This window comes from Fukomys damarensis, unplaced genomic scaffold (genome assembly GCF_012274545.1).
Source record: "Fukomys damarensis isolate Sample0158 unplaced genomic scaffold, DMR_v1.0_HiC HiC_scaffold_31, whole genome shotgun sequence".
Lineage (NCBI taxonomy): Eukaryota > Metazoa > Chordata > Mammalia > Rodentia > Bathyergidae > Fukomys > Fukomys damarensis.
In genome coordinates this window covers 25,506,477-25,524,088 of record NW_022900943.1, presented here as the reverse complement: position 1 = coordinate 25,524,088, position 17,612 = coordinate 25,506,477, and the positions used below count along the sequence as shown (strand labels likewise).

The following is a 17,612-nucleotide window of genomic DNA, read 5'->3' as shown; positions in this document are numbered from 1 at the left end:
AGTTATTCATTTTACTATAAAAAAAGGTGATAAACATGTGTTCTAATAAGAGTAAGGACTCTAGAAACATAAAAATATTAGTATAACTAATTATACCAAATATATTCAGAGAATTTGAAATTTACTAGTGGTTAAAGAGTTTTATTCGTTTTTTTTCTTTATTGGTACATTTTAGGTATACAGTATAGTTACATTCATCATTGGGATCATATCTTGGTTCTTATTTTTTCTCCATTACCCTGCCCTCCCTTCTTCCCTATTTACAAAGACTTTGTTTCCTTTTTTTCTTTCTCCTTCTTACCTGTTAAAGAGTTTTATAAAAAGGACTTTTTACCTAATATTCTTGGTCATGAAATTATAGTTTTAGGCTCTGGATTAACTATTACTTGGAAGATTTAAACACACGTTATAACAAATATTTAAAAAATGTCTTTCTAAAATGTCCCATCTAGGACCAATAAACTTGCGTGCATCATTGTTTTATAAGAATTACATATACATTTAGGCTGGCGATTTAGATCAGTGGTTCCACCATGTGCCTTGCAAGCACAAGGTCCTGAGTTCGATCCTTTGTACCAAAAAAAAAAAAAAAAAAAAAAAAAAAAAAAAAGAATCACATATATATTTCAAGTTATTTTCCTTCATTGAAAGAATGTCTTAATAACTGACCAAAAATTTGCAAGGATGAAGAAAAGAACAAGGGGAAAAAGTGGAACTGGAAAGAAATTTTGTTTCCTGCATCTTTAGGAAAGGTAGTTCTTCATTTAGGAAAAATCATCAGGCTATGGAAGTAGCTCAGTGGTAGAGGACCTGCCTACCATGCCTGAGGCCCTGTGTCTGACCCTTAGTACGGGGCAGGGGGTCACTCAAAAACACAGTTAAAACTATGACCAAAGGGCATACCAAATTTCAACTAAAAAAGCACGGTAAGTAATCATCAGCTAGGAAAAATTCAAAGTGATGAGCATTTTATGAAAAACAATAAGGATGGCTAATTTAAAAAAGGAAATACTGGCATTCATCCCCTAATGATTCATTTACTATTTCTACATTCCTTAAATTCTCATAAGCTGTATCAGAACAATTAGTCTTACAGGACAGGAATGCATTTCAGTAGCATTAAAAAGCCAAGTGAGAAAGGGTTACCAATTCTAATAGTAGCTTTTCCTTTTCGACTACTTCCTAGAATTATAGTTCTCTTTTTCTGTTTAGCAGTTTTAGGTGATTCCTTCACTGATGGAGAAGTCATCCACTGGTACTAGAAAAGAGATACAGGTAATTTCAGTTACAGCTAATATGTAAGTGTTTGATCTTAACTAGAACTATGAAGATATCATAAAAGCTTTGCAACTTGTCATTCTGGGACCTCAATTTAAAAAAAGCTCACAAGATTTAAACATCAGAAAACAGTTCAAGATAAATTCTAATAAAATTTATTGTATATTAACAGATCATGAGGTTGACATAATCATAGAGATGAATAGGTGTCTAGTACACTTGCTAAAAATAGACTGATTACAATACAATGAAGCAAATACGGCATTGCCAATTTTTATTTTCAAAAGTGCATTAATGAATGTATAGCAATAGCAGGAAATCATTTAGAATGGTTTTCACTAAACTGTCTTAAAACTTCCTGGCAGTAAGATGCTGAGCACATTCTTTTTGTTTAAGACTATTTTCTGACTTGTGCTATCATAAAATATTTCTAAGCAGTGGAAATTAAGAGCTGTTATAGGCACGGGAGGTGATGGATATATTAATAGGTGGGCTGTAGTCATCATTTCACAACATGTATGTATCTCCAAACATGATGCTGTACACTTTAGATATATGATTTTGTTAATTATACTCAATAAAAGAAACTTTTTGTAGAGGACTAAAACACGTTATACCTCTGACTTAGCACTCCTTCCATTCTGAAGAACTTTTTTGATAACTGCTTTCATCATAGAATGATCTAAAGTAAAATGAAAGTTGAAACTGTATTAGCTGTTTTCCAATGAATGGCTAGGTCCATTTAAAAACAAAAGCCAACTAATTATTGTTTTTTCCATAAAATTAAATATTAAGCACATATATTTAATTATATACTTATTTCCCCCTTGAATATTCTAACTTCTTTACTCAAAAACAAGATGAAAGCTTGTTACTTTGCATATTGTCCCCTAGTGGATACTAAATTGGAAGCAGCAAAGATCAAATCTAACATGGCTTTGGACATCTTCAGATAGAAAATCAATGCCCTGGACACGTCCACATACTTAAGATACCTAAAAGGCAAACTAACTTAGTCAAATAAAGGTCATGTGCATCTCTCGAATGACCAGTGATGTTGAACATTTTTTCATATATTTGCTGCGTTTACTTTTTTGTCTGACAAATGTCTGTTCATTTCAGATGTCCATTTTTGAATTGTCTTTGTATTTGGGGGGACTGAGATAAAGCCTCAAAGCTGCTTCTCCCAGCCACCTTTTCGTGGTCAGTGAGTGGTACAGCCCAGTTATGTACATATAAATCTAGGACATTTTAAAAATTACTGTTCCTTCATATCCCACACCTCATCTATGAGAAAGTCTTCTTTGTTACACTTTGCTTTAACCCCTTTTCATCACCTTCAACCTTCCACCCTCAGTTCAGCCACAACCACCTTTTGCTTGGCTCACTATGATGGGCCCTCTCTGGTCTCCGTTTCTCTTTTTATCCTTGCCGATAGGCAGGCCTGTTCTCCACTCTAAGGTCATCTGATGGAAACAGCCCTCGGATCATGCTTTTCTCCAGCAAACTTAGCACAGTCCAATTCCCTAGGCTGGCCTTCAAGATCTTAAGATATTGGACCCCCGGCTCACTGTTGGATTTCATAGCACATCAGGTTTGCCCTCACTCAGTGTCACCCATACTGGGCTCCTTGAGGTCCATAAAACACCCCACCCGCCATGCGACATGCATGTGCCTTCGTGCTTACTGCTTCCTGGTCCTGGAATGTACTTTCCCCAGAACTTTCATGGTTTGCTCCTCTCCTCACTCAGGTCTCTGTTCATGCCCCCTAACAATCCTATCTAATATAGTCCCACCGGCCCCATCTATCTTATCCTAAGGTATTTTTGCACTTTCCACTATTTAAAATTACTTACCTGTTTACTCATTTATATCTAAATTTCCTCCCTAGAATGTAAGCTTTATGAAGGCAAGACTTTCTGTCTAGCAGGTTAACTGCTACCTGCATAGGTGCCTAATTATCAGGGTTCACACCTATTCAGAGCAGCAGCCAAGAAAAATTTACAAGTACAACTCATTTCAATCAGCAAAAGTTATCTGCTAAAAACAAAGAACTATAAAATGAGAAGTTTAGGAAGCTAAATATACACAGGTTAAAAAATTGTCAATACTTGAACAAATTATTTTTCTTCTACTATTTGTTAATCAGTACAAAATAAGTGGTGACATACCAATGAGTGGGTTTCTTCTTATGTCCAGAACCACCAGAGTTCTGTTGGTTTCCAGGGCCTCTAGTAAAGCCTGGGCTCCGTCATTGGTGAGGCCGCACTGTTGCAGGTCAAGTGCTTTTGATGAAAAACAGTGAGTCATTTGCCAACTCTACACAGATTTAGCAATACAGACAGCTCTCCTTTACACCCGGGAGATTCTTAAACAAGACTAGTCATGGCAGGTGTTTTCAATCTTGAGTATTGAAAGAAGCAGAACACCATATACAAATATATAATCTTGGGGGAAAAAATGCCCAACACCCCCCAAAACCCTACTTTTTTTTTTTGAGACAGGGTCTCACTATGTAGTTGACACTGACCTAGAACTCACTATGCAGCCCAGGCTGGTCTCAAACTCACAGCGATCCTCCCGCATCAGCCTCCCGAGTGCTGGGATAGGCGTGCGCCACCACACCTGACAACCCTACTTCTTGAATGTGCTACAATTATCCTCCCTTTAGTACGAATAAACATATTTTACAATCACAGAGTTGAAAAGTAACTGCACAATCTATGAGAACAACAACAACAACAACAAAAATCACAGAATGACTATCAGTTCACATTAGTAAAGATGCTAGTGGCAGAATAGAAGCCACAGGCAAGTACTGGGTAGAGATCAGAAATTATACATATTCCTTGAGCATGATCTGGAACTCAAAAGAAATCTCTAAAAAATATATTTTAAAAGTCAAAAGAAACATTAACAACTATTAGCTGCAAAAGTAAAAATGACAAGAAAATTGAAGGAGACACAAATAATACAAAGAATTTATTAATGAAAGCTGGGCGGAACTTCCAATAAAATGGTGGAGTGGTGAGCAGAGGGAAAGAATCTCTCCAGGATCTGGTGTCCAGACACTGGACATGAGGAGGAGAAGGAGGGAAACGGGTGCCTGGGGCCAAGGAAGAACCTGAAGAGAGAACTGAAGTCCATGTTGAGAGGACTGAATGAAAAAGAGGGAGGCAGCAGCCTGCACTTTCTCCCAGAGCATGGATTCAGTGGGAAGCTACAGAGAGACACACAGTGACTGCTGGTGACCCCAGAGGGCTCCATGGAGAAATACACCAGTGGAACAGAGCAGTAGATGCACCAGACTCCGGTGGCTGGTGAGTTATTTGGGCTCAGACATCACCCAGGGAGGGCGACTAGCCAGTAGCCATCTTGGAGAGGAGCCAACTGAGCTCAGAACCCAGAGCAACTATGTCCGACTCTATCTAGTAGCTTCTGGTATTGTGGTGAGGGTGCCAAGTTCGAGTCAACAGGAGGTCAGGGCACAGAGTTCAAGTTTGGAGGAGGCACACAGACTGTGGCAGATTCAACAAACCCGTTTCCCAGCCTCATAGCCAGAAACCAGTCCAAACTTCAGTGGAACTAAAGATCCAGGCTTGCTGGGAATGTCTACAAACCCAGCATAAATCAACAGCTGACTTGCTGGGATTAAACAACTTGGATTTGGACTCTATCTGTCTGTGTGTACTACTTCAGCCAAGGTGACATAATTGTGCTAATCAATTGTTCTTCCTGTTATACCAAGACTGAGTTTGCCTAAAGGTCTTAAAAAATACTGTAGGACAGTGCTAAAGAACAAGGTACTGGGCCAAGTACGCAGAAACTTTTCATCCCCAATAAAGTGAAGTGGTAGAACAGTTTCAAAACCCAAGAGTCAGCTATAACTGGAAGAAACCTCTGAGAAGTCATTTCCTGAAGGTTCTGAATACTAACAATAAAACTACTTGCCATAAGCAATCTATAAACATCAACACAGGAGTTAAACAGAAAAGCAAAGCAAAGCAAAGCACAGCACAGCACAGCACAGCAAGGGAGAAGAAACTTAAACAAGCTGTAACCGCCAGATTTTCAGCTCACCAAAGGAAAGCTGGGTGTGCTGGACTATGCCTGTAATCCTAGCTACTCAGGAGGTGGAGACAGGAGGATTACAAGATAGAGGGCAGTCTAAGCAACTTTGCAACACTCAGTCTCAAATTTAAAATAAATAAAAAGAGCTGGTACTACAGCTCAGTGGTGGAGTGCTCCAGGATTCAATCCACTGAATCAAAAAAATAAACAAAACAAACAAATCAAAAAAAGAAGTGTGACCTATCAGACAAGAACAACTATAAAGAACTCTCTCACTGAAAGGTTAAAGAACAGAACAAAGGCTTATCAATACTAATGGTACTAAGGTTGAACAATCTACTCATTTAAACCCAAAATAATCATTACAAAAGTATAAGTATAAAAATGCTTACACAAGAAAAAAACATCAGAGCCTTTTAATTGTGTTTACTATTAAAGTAAAAGAAGTCTTTCACAACCTCCTATTACGGAATGCATGCGTGTCCCCTAAAAATTCAAATGCTAAAACTCTAGTCTCCAGTGTGTGTGCGCGTGCATGTATGTGTTTGTCTCTCTGTCAGATGTGATAAGACAGGAAGACAGCCTGAACAAACCAGAAGAGTATCTGCCAGTGCCTTGATCCTGGACTTCCCAGCCTCCAGTACTGTGAGAATGAATGTCTGTTGTTTAAGTCACCCAATCTACAGTACTAATCTTTAACAACCCAAGCTGGCTAAGATACCTTGTGACACAAAAATAGAAGGTAATTATTCAACTAGCCAAATGATAAAAACTGCCAATAATTCTTACATGCAAATCAAATGACAAATCGCAGCAATGAAATGTGATTTTTCTATCAGATTATGCCAAAGTTAAATAACAAAAGGCTCTAAAATATCCCAACTTTTTTTCTTTCTGCAGTGTGCACGCTAGTCAAATGGTCTACCACTAACTATCTTCAGTCCTAAAATACGCACTCTTCTAATCCAGCAACTCACTTTCTAAGAAGGTGAAAATTCCCAAAGGAAATAATCAGAACTATGAGCAAGGATGTGTAGCAAAGAAATTAGAAATAGCTAATAGATCTAAAAGGAAAGAATAAAGTGTATTATAGCATAATAATACAACGAAACACTGAAAAGTCACTAAAAAATGAAGTGGTAGACTTAAGTTTGATTTATTAAAATGCTCATGATATAGTCTGTGAACAAAGTTACACAATTTGCAGAGCAACCCCACTCAAATTTGGCAGTTCTGTAAAGTTTAAAGATTTTTGTGGTACTCAGGATAGACTGAGGGCCTCATGCATGCTAGACAAGCACTCTACCACTGAGCTATGGCCTCAGCCCTTTTCATTTTTTGAGACACAGACTTGTTAAGTAGCCCAGGCCAGCCCTGAACTTATGATTCTCCTGACTCACCAAGTAAGTCAATGGAATTACAGGCATATGCCACCACCATTCTACTTTTAGTAATTTATCCTATAGAAGAAACTCCTAAGTCTAGGAAGATGTACACATAAATTATTCACTTCAAAGTCATTTACAAAAGGGGGAAAGAATAATCTAAATATGAAAGAGCAGAGGATTAAGCTACTATGCACCAATATAATGGTGTACTACACAGCATATATCATTAAGCCAAAAAAGTAGGTTACAAAATAGTAAGCAAAAATTCTACTTTTGTAATTTTTAAAGGTACAAATGTATCTCTAAACAGACTGAAAGTGTGTGCTAACATAGATATATCAGGGTGTTTTGATTATAAGTAATATTGTCTCCTTGTTTGTTTTGCATTTTCTGTGAAGAATGCATGCAACTTTCATAAAACTTTAAAACTACAATAAAAGCCAAGAAAAAAAAGGCTTCAGAAAATATTCTCATTACAATATTACAGTGCCAAGAGCCAAACACACTTGATATTAAAAAAAATTCATTATCTTCAACTTTGGAGTTCATTTGACTCACCTCTAAGCCATAAATCCTCACTAAGAGAATCTGCAAAAGCACGGGCACCCAGGTCCCCAACAAGCGTGTTGCAGTTCAAAGTGATGCGCCTCAGGCCAGCCATGCAGTCAAGATCAGGCCTCCTATAGCGAAGGCTCTCAGCCCATGTCTCCTCGTGTCTTCTCATCACCTGGTACTTCAGAGACAACAGCATGAAACTAAGACAGCTGAGTAAGAAGACAGAAAAACTACAAGGAAACTAAACATCGTTGATTATGTCGGTGCTTTCTTCATACACACACACACACACACACACACACACACACACACACACACACTCTCTCTCTCTCTCTCTCTCTCTCAGAATGTTAAACAGTCGATTCTGGTTTAGAAATCCAGGGATCCAGACGTGAGTCCACATTAGCTGTATAACTCCCACCGGGCGATCTGTTGCAGATTAGTTATGTAAACTGATAAATCAATTAACTTTAAGAATTTTATTTTCCTTATCTGACAAGTTCCAGAACTAGTTTTAAATTCTGTAACTGCTGAACCTCTAAATTTATCATTTTGTCCTTCAGTAATCTCCAAACACATCTCTTATTTATTAATAGTTACATACAGGACACTCTGTATAAATATTTATTCACATCTTGAACTATACAAAAAAAACAAATATTATTAGTATTATTATTTTGGGGGGGCATCGGGGATCAAACTCAGGACCTTGAGCTTGCAAAGGCAGTGGCATCACTGAGCAAAACCCGTGGCCCCAACAAATATTATGGAAATAACACAACAATGAATACGAATCCATTTTGTTCTTCCAACCCAAAGGATCTCACATACTTTTTTTAGGACAAGCACACCAACTTTAGCGGCCTAGAAAAATCAAGACCACTCTGAAACACTTTAGGAAATTAATGGTTTGCTTTTTAACATGTCTTAAAGACATACTGCAAATCGCTTCTCTAAACTGTACTCATAAGCCAGGTGTGGTGGCACACACCTGTAATCTTAGCAGTTGGGACGCTAAATTAGCACACTGAAGCAGGAGGATCACCTTAAGTTCAAGGGCCACCTGGGCTACGTAGTGAGGTCAAGGACAGCCTCAACGACACAGTGAGACCCCATCTCCAAAACAACAACTACTCATAAAGTTTTGGTAGTATATAAAACACAAACTTTAATTCTTTTTCTTTCTTCTTTTCACAATATTGGGGTTGAACCCATGGCCTCATGGATGCTAGGCATCTGCTCAACCACTGAGCTACATCTCTAACTCTAAACACTGATTTTAAGAGAAAAAAATATTAGGTTCTTAAACAACAAAAGACTCAAATCTCCTATGATACACTGAAAGGAAAATTAGGCATATTTTTACTAAGAATAACTATATAAAAGCAACACAACGAAATAATAGGAAACACATACTGCTTATTATGTGGGGGGGCACTCTTAGACAAGCTTACTTAACCCTCAGAATAACTGGTAAAGTGTTTTCTTATATACATATTTTAGAGAGGGGCTAAATAATTTGACCATGGTCATAAGGTGTTACATAGGGGAGCCAGGATTTTAGCCTATGCCATCGACTTCATAATCCACACTCTAGACCAGTATCTAAGAGTGAGAGGACTTGCTCTGTAAAGGTCCAAAGTTTTAGTACTCAAGTTTCTGGATTAGGGTAAAAGTAACCATAGTTTGCATGTAAACAACTGGGTGTTGCTGTGTTCCAAAAAACCTTTATTTACAGAAATTGGTGATCAGCTAGGTTTAGTCCACAAGCCAGTTTGTCTATCTCTGACATGTACAAACTGTAAGAGAGGTTACAGAGCAATTATTAAGTGATTTTAGGCCTAAACATAGTAATTATAAAAACTACAAGCTGTTTAGCTCAGTGGTTCCGCCGAATGCCTTGAGTGCAAGGTCCCGAGTTTAATCCCCAGTACAAAACAACAACAAAAACCCCTACAAGTTATTAAGTAGTCAGTACAGTTATAGTTTTAAGTGATCTTTGTTTATACATTACAGCAGTTAAAAAGTACTTGAGTCATTTAGGTAATCTGAAGACTGTAATAGTGTTTCTTTTAGTGCCACAATAATTTAATTAATAATTTAGAAATATCACTCATAACGTTAATTTATGGTTATTGCAGATGTTCCCCACAGGCTGGCTGTGTTGCCAGATGATGGGTTTTGGAAGGTGACTGGATCATGAGGATTCTAATCCACTGATGAGGATAATCTATTAATTAGTTCATAGCTTCTGAGGGCTAAATTAATTTTTCAATGATTTCATAGTCCAGTGGGCTCGTGGGAGGTAGGAACTCACTGGATGAGACAAGTTACTGAAGGGGTGGCCTTGAAAGGTTTATTTTGTCCCCAGCCCTTCTTGGCACCATGAAGTACGCAGCCTCCTCCACCCACTCCCACTGCCATGCTGTGCCTCTGGTACAAGTAACTGAGAGCCCAAATAAACCTTTCCTCCTCTAAATTGTTATTCTCAGGTATTCTGTCACAGGGACAGAAAGCTGACTAACAAGGAAAACTGCTAACAAGAGTAGGGTGTTGCTATGAATGTACCTGATTATGTGGTTCAGCAGCCTCTGGAACTGGTTTGCGATAAGTTCCTTGATGCTATAAGCAGAGCTTAATGGACAACTCTGGTGTGAGCTGAAAAGACCAGGCGGCTGCGAGGAATATGGACAGTAAAGACTGTGCTCCTGAGGCTTTTCACAGGATGAGAACTCTACTGGGAACTGGACTAGAGCATTCTGGCAGAGAACTTATCTACCTTTTGTCTATGTATGGACACCTTGTGTGAAAATAAATTAAAAGTGATGGACTAGGTAATCTAGCAGAGGAAATTTCAAGGATATATAGCACTCAGGCTATGGCATGGGTATTACTGGATGCTTCTGGTCAGACTTAATAGGAGAATCACAAGCAAGCAAAAAATAGAATACAGAGATGTGAAAAACTTGCAGTTTGGCAAGAAGTGTGTATGTTGCTGCTGAAGAGATTAGTAACATTTTAAAAAAGCCAACAACTTTGCACAGAACAATAGGAAAAATGCTTTGAGGGACTCTCATGAGTTGGTGGAAAGGAGCACTGGGAAAGGAGCTCTACCTGAACAGAACCAACTTGGAGTTGTTTCCCTAGGGTTCATTTTACTATGCCCAGCCATCTAGGCAACTAGAAGCCACTGCAGCTATGGGTACAAGGAGTTCCAGCTACTGCTTGAGGTGGTATAGGAATTTGCTGTAACCAGCAAGGCCATAGTGCTGGCCCAGTCTTCTGGAACACATAGCACACCACCATGTGTCCTGGATGCTGGATGTGGACGCAATTTCGTATACGTGCTGCCGAAGCAAGCCCTATGGACGCAATTTGGAATGGCTCTATGTACCCTGCTCCTGTCTCACTGCTGGGTATTGGAAATATGTAACCTGCTTTTTGAATTTTACAAGGGGTGTAGGGCTAAGAAGAAAAAGAAGAGACTTTGAAATTGGACTCTGCAGCAACAGTGGAACTGTAAAGACCCTGGGAACACGTAGAGATGGACTACGTCCATAGGCCAGGGTTGGAATGTTAGGTTTTGGATCTAGAACGTTTAAGTGTTCACAAGTAAGCCTTTTGGGAAGGTGACTGAAGCATGAAGGCTCTAATTGTATCAGTGGGTTAATCCACTGACAGATTCATAATCTGATGGTGTTATTGGGAGGTGACTGAGACTCAGAGGGCAGGGGCAGACGAAGGAACTGGCTCATAGAGACCTGACCTTGGCAACTGTGTCCGGTACTCAGCCCCTCCCCTCCGGCCTTCCCCATTTCTTTGCTTCCTGGATGACGTCAGTTGCAGGACCTCCTCTACCAAATACTCCCACCATGATGTCTGGCCTTTCCCCAGGCCCGAAGTAATGGAGCCCACTGACCATGTAATGAAAACTCTGAAACCATGAGCCAAAATAAAAATTATTTTGTTACAAGGACAAAAAGCTAACACAATGCATTATACTTTAACACGTCTACAATAGGGCTATAATTTGCATGTCTTGCTGCTGGGCAGCTTGAACTACCATTGGTACATGCATGACAGATCCATCGGGCAGCTTTTTATTAACTTTATTAGTTAAAAGATTGCTGAAAGTGATTAGATCTGGTTTTATCATCAGTGGCACAAGCCACCCAATCATAGTCATGCATTGACCACTAAACACTGGTCACAGTCTTTTTTTTTTTTTTTTTTTGGTACCAGGGATTGAACTCAGGACCTTGCCCTTGCAAGGCAGATGGCAGCACCACTGAGGTAAATCCCCGGCCCAGGTCACATTCTTTTAATGAAACTAAAACTACAATCACCATATGAATAAAAAAGACAAAATATTCCCATCTCACATGAAAATATTAATGAGCTTCCATTACAGTAACACAGTTAACACAATTTTGAACTAACAAATCACCTTTAAGATCTTGGCCATGTGATCTGCTCCCTGCCACGTCAGATTACACTCTGTGAAGTTGACTGTCTTAAGAGTGATAGAGTTCTTTATTCCTTGACAAATAACTAAAAAGAAATAAAACACACACATACACATATATAACAAGATGAAAAACTTAATCTGGTCACTCTTGGTTTATCCACTTATATCTACTGTAGTTTACTATTGTATTTTTAACTTCTGAAGCAACTGGTGCAATCTAAACAATGTGAGTAAGAGTTATTCCAGTTTACAATAGTTTAATTCTATTTAGATGCTAAAATAGAATACTCTGAATATTGCAAATTTATTCCCTTCCTACAGTAATGTACTATGTATCTTTTGAGACACCTGGAGAAGAAAAACCTAGAAAGTCTAACTCTCCCTGTTTTTTCATTTCCAAAGACAAATTTTGACTTCACTGTGTCCACTATAAACTCAGATTCTATACTGCTAAACTAAAGCATTACCATACTGAGCAAGGAACATAAAGGACTTCAAGCTGTTTTCTCAAATCGAAATTCAGGCTTCCCTATTACTCCAGGCCAGGATTCTGCAGTGAACACATACTCATACTCAGCACCCCATCACAGCCACCCTTTGTGAGTAGGTCCTACGACTCTCCCTTCATCAGTTTGCCCCCCCCATTTTTTTTTTTTGGTTCCAGGGATCGAACTCAGGATCTTGCACTTGCAAGGCAGGCAGCAGAACCACTGAGCTAAATCCCCGGCCCTCGCTGGCCTTTTATATGCACCTATAGTATTCTGCATACATTTTCTATCTTGGCACATACCACAGTGCATTATTGTTTCTTATTTAAAAAATAATTTTTTCTCTTTATATCTTGCTATTGCCTACCCCAAACAACCTTAGAAAGTGAGCATACACAAAAAACAAGAGGATACTAAACATCACATATTTGTGTGACATGTGTCTTAACACAATGTGACATAAAGTAAATTCAGAGTATTCATCATGACCAGCTTTCACAAGTGAGTATGGACCAAGGTTTGAACAGGCATGGGAGGCAGTGCAGCTAAAGGCAGCAGGAAGGAAAAGACAGATAGGGATTAACATAGCATATAGGCAAATATGAGGCCAGTCTGATGGGATAAGAATTAAACAAGATTTAAACTCACTTTCTAAACCTCCATCTCCAATTGGGCAATTTGCAAGAGACAGATGCACCAAAGAAGTCGATTTATTCAATCCCTTAAAAGAGGAAAAAAGTTAAAAATTTGTTGAATACCCCCCGACCAAACACTATCAAATGTTTGCAGGCCACACCACAAAAGGCTTTACCTTTGTTAAAATAGTTAAATCTCTCTCTCTCAGAAGTAGTCCATTTAGCTCGAGGTTCCTCAGCACACTTGATATATTTAAACAGCCTTTAAGAGCTTTACATAACTGGAAGGTCACATCTTTGGATCTTATCGCAGGAACACGACTTCTGTAAACTTTATTTATGTTAGAACCTAAAGCAGAGTTATTGTAAAATTAGTGATCTCCTCTACATCATTAAAAACATCTGCTCAGGGCCGGGGATTTAGCTCAGCGGTTCTGTGGCCTGCCTTGCAAGCGCAAGGACCTGAGTTCAATCCCTGGTACCAAAAAAACAAAACAAAACAAAACAAAACAAAACAAACATCTGCTCAGAGCTAAGGCGTAGAACTGAAACAGATCCTTAAAGCCTTAAAGTCCTTGTAAGGACCGACACACGATAACGCACACGGATATGGAAACACAAACCACGTTGTACACAGAGGTTCTTACAGAGGCAAACAAGTTGTGCTCAAGGTATGGCTTCAAGAGAACTGGGAAGCTGAACCTAGAAATATGAAAATGGGGTCGGAGTGAGTGATGTGTCTGCCACAGAGGGAGTGGAGCGTGTGAACGCATAGGAGCCTGACACAGCCAGGCGCCAGAAATACTGTAGGTGACACGGCAGTACCCCACAGAGGCAGAAGAAAAGAACCGGAAATGGAGAGAAGGATGCCGAAGAAAGCCCGGGAAGGGGTGGATGTTGACTGGCACAATAAGTAATCGGGAAGGTTAGAAAAATGTGCCCTACTGCTGGAGGCCCAATGAAAGGGACTGACTAGAAAAAGGCACCTGCTTCAGAAAGATCAGGACAAAATACACCTTCCTCCAGGGATAATTAGCACCAAGACTTGCAAACAAATGCACAGATCAGATTTCAGCGCTTCTGTGAAGAACCCGTCCTCTGTGGGTGAGTCACTTAAAAGCATTACTGTAAGTATACTGTTTTCCTCTTTGCAGAACTGGGGATTGAACATAGGACCTTCATACTTAACTGTATCCCCAGCCCTTTTTACATTTTTTAAGACAGAGTCTCACTAAGTCACTGGTTCTAAGATGGGGCTTGAACTCAAAATCCCTCTGCCTCAGCCTCCCAGAGTGCTGGGATTATCAGTGTGCACCGCAACCACAACACACTAAGTATTTTTTCATTTTAGAAAGGATCACTTGAACTGCAGTAGGCAGATGAACGGAAAGGAATTGAGCCCAGGGGCAGCAGAACCAGCTAGGAGCTTCTGCAGGCAAAACAGATTTAAGAACGAACAAGTGATGGCTAGGAAGTTTTAATCTACGGTTTACACCCACTGGATGCAAGAGATTAGGATTCCACAAAGACTATCTAAAGAGAAATGGCCTGTAACATGTTTTTTCTTATATTCGGTATAAAATATCAGACAAGATCAAGTATGCTTGCCTTGATTCTACGTTTCCTCTCACCTTTCATTTCTTTTGATTTGTTACGATCCTGGTTAATTAAAGTCCCTTCAAAGGTGCAGAATACATTTAACACCTGAAGGAGGGCCAGAGAATGCTTTACTTCTCTCAGAAGTGGTGTGCAGAACTACCTCTGCAGAAAAGGTCACAGTCAGTGCTAACCTTGGAGCCTAGAAAGGGGCGAGGCCTAGGACAAGTGGTCAGGTTTTTAAATCAACAACTACTTCCTCCTGTAGGTCTGCACACCTCCCTCTTGGTTGGGTACTTGCTCTCTGGATACAAACATATTCAAGGCCATACATTTTGTGTGTGTGTGTGTGTGTGTGTGTGTGTGTGTGTGTGTGTGCGTGTGTGTATACAGGGATTGAACTCAGGCCCTTGTGCTAGTGAGGCAGGTGGTAGAACTACTGAGCTAAATCCCCAGCCGCCATACATTTAAAAAAAAAAATCTTTTGGAGTCTTTAATTTTCTGTCTTCAGTCCTGTCTGAGGGCAACTCAGTACTCTCTGCTGCCTTCACACACCTATCCTCCCCACACCCAACCTGTATACTGGCCCAGCCTGCCTAACAGAGACACATCTGGATGGCAGTGAAAAACAGATGCTGTTATCACACTACTCCTGCTGTGCTGCCTCTCAGAGGCCACTCAGGGCCAGGGATTTAGCTCAAAGGTTCTGCCTCACAAGCGCAAGGACCCAAGTTCGATCCCCAGTACCAAAAAAAAAAAAAAAAAAAAAAAAAAAAAAGAGGCCACTCAAAAGTGCCACCCAAGCCTGTGGCCCTCCCTCTAAGTGGTCACCAGTCATCTTCCAGAATATCTGGAATCTAACACTTCTCCATACTTTAACGTGGGCCGATTACAATCCACTCTCCTTCCAATTTGAATTTGCTTTCCATTCGGTGGACATCATGTGCTCCTAAATCAAGAGTCCACCTCAACATCCTTCCGTGGCTCTCTCTTCACCACCTATTTGACCTCACCTGCTCCCACCAAGTTCCTAGTCTCAACTCTGTGAAACCCTAAATTTCAGTCCCGAAATCCTGCCGGCCATCTTCTCTACTATTTCCAAGACTTTTACACTAATTGCTCCGACCGGTCATCTGGCTGGCTTCTTCTTTGTTTTCTTGCTTCCCCCCCAAGTCAGGGGAGGAGCAAATTTAGGTCACGGTGGCACCAGACACACACAACCTGCTTTAACAGTACAAAGTTGTTCCACTGCTTTTGTATAGGAGAGAATTGTAGTTCAAGAAATAACTTGCTGAGGTGGAGTGTGGTGGCACACGCCTGTGATCCTAGCACTTGGGAGGCAGAGGCAGGAGGATTGCTCTGAGTTCAAAGCCAGCCTGCGCTACACAATGAATCCAAGGGCAGTCTGAACTACAGTGAGACCCTGTCTCAACCCCCCACCCAAAGAAGTAACTTGCTCCAGATCACAGACTGGAAGCTCCAGAATTCAAACCAGAGGCTGCCTCCAATACCTGTGTGCTTTCCCGCTATGATGCTACTCTTAAAAAAACTAACATGGGCCAGGAATTTAGCTCAGTGGTGCTGCAAAAGTCATGAGTTCCATCCCCATTACCAAAAAGTCAAAAAACTTAAAAAATTAAGCTGAATTTGAAAACAGTGAGTAACTATACAAAATGTTTTAAAAAGCTGTCCCTGAATGGGAGAAGATGGAATGCCTTTTGTCTCCTTATCTACTTTTCTTCCTTTTTACTGTCAACTATTCTGCCTGTAATCCAGAGTGGGAGAGTAGATATCAAATTTAAGACTTAAAGACGAAAGAGAAACTAGGAGAAAAAGCATTAAGAAGTGGAATCGTGTATCCCAGCAGGAAATCCTAAATACTGCTCCCCAGGGAGCCGAGTGGTCCTAATCCCAGTGGTAGGGCACAAGCTTCAGGGTCATGGCTCCTCCAGCCAACTGCCTGAGGTGTGGAAACTGCAGGGGCAGGAGAGCCAGCCTCCAAAATAGATCTAAAACACTGCTTTGGGACAGCTCAGCCTCCCTTCAGAGACTTTCACATCCATCCCTAACAAAATCTTCTATGCTCATGTGATGGTTACCAGTGAGAAAATGTGAGCTTCTTTCTGTTTCCCTATTATGTACAGAAAGTTGTGCTAAGTGCTAGAAAGAATAACACCATTTTGTCGCGTACCGTGGTTTACCTGTTTTCCAAGTAATCATAATGTCTGGGTTCCCAACTACATCACACTACCTCTGTAAGTGGAACACATGAGTAAGGTGCTTATTCTTTCATATGTATTTCTGAATAAGAGGCTGAAATGCATTTGCAAATAACTTGCCGAGGCAAATCCTACTCGCTTATTTCCCTATCAGAAATTAAAGAAGACACTCAATAAATGGGTTAATATTTGCCCAATGTTTCTTTTCTTTTTTGGTATTGGGGATCGAACTCAGGACCTTGCGCTTTCGAGGCATGCACGGTGTCATCTAGCTAAATCCCCGGTCCCCACAAGCTTTCAGTTTTTAAAGGCAGAAAAACCACTATTTAGTTGATGACAAAACTCATTGCTTATGGTTTTTAGACTCAATTTTTTGTTCAAATAAGTGGTAAAAATGTTTCCGGATGCTCATGGCTCCCAAACTACTAAGCGTTCTAGGGATCAATAACCCAGGGAATCCTTGCAATCTCCCCATAACGTGGGTCAGGTTATTAGGGCCTGGTTAAGAATAAGAATACGAAATCCCAGACATCTTACGTGACTCACCGGGGTCGCCCAGTAAGTAAGAGTCCCAGGTCCCAGTGCCGCGCACCCAGGGGCCCCGGAAGCCGCACAACAAACCTGTTTCCCCAAGCCACGGCTGGAAGCAGCTCCGGATGGAGATGAGGGGCAGGTCTTTGTTGGTCTTGAGCGTGCTCAGCAGAGGCGCCCAGTCCACCACGCGGAGGCGGTCGGCGTTAAAGTCCAGCACGCCCTCCCGGAGGCAGGCGCGCACGGCGGGCAGCGGCACCGAGTCCTGCAGCGCGCAAAGGTACTCGTAGTGCGAGAAGAAGTCGGCCGCGCTATCACGGCGCAGCTTCACCGAGTCGATCATAACGGAGGACCAGGAGGGCGGCCCCGCAGACGGCGCCCGC

At 40.7% G+C, this 17,612-nt stretch overlaps 1 protein-coding gene across 4 annotated transcripts in view; it reads right to left on the bottom strand.

The window, feature by feature from the left end:
* Cep78 (centrosomal protein 78) overlaps positions 1-17,606 on the bottom strand; it is a 36,936-nt gene extending 19,330 nt beyond the window's left edge. For 3 of the 4 annotated variants that reach the window (XM_010641459.2, XM_010641461.2, XM_010641462.2), the window contains exons 1-8: positions 17,320-17,606; positions 13,060-13,232; positions 12,897-12,969; positions 11,740-11,843; positions 7,296-7,470; positions 3,450-3,563; positions 1,896-1,960; positions 1,147-1,258 (exon numbers count right to left, since the gene is read on the bottom strand). In XM_010641459.2, coding sequence (XP_010639761.1) covers positions 1,147-1,258; positions 1,896-1,960; positions 3,450-3,563; positions 7,296-7,470; positions 11,740-11,843; positions 12,897-12,969; positions 13,060-13,232; positions 17,320-17,572 — 1,069 coding nt within the window. In that variant the 5' untranslated portion in view covers positions 17,573-17,606. The remainder of the gene's footprint in view (positions 1-1,146; positions 1,259-1,895; positions 1,961-3,449; positions 3,564-7,295; positions 7,471-11,739; positions 11,844-12,896; positions 12,970-13,059; positions 13,233-17,319) is intronic. The other variant, XM_010641460.2, reaches the window with a different exon arrangement.
* Between the last annotated feature and the right edge of the window lie 6 nt (positions 17,607-17,612).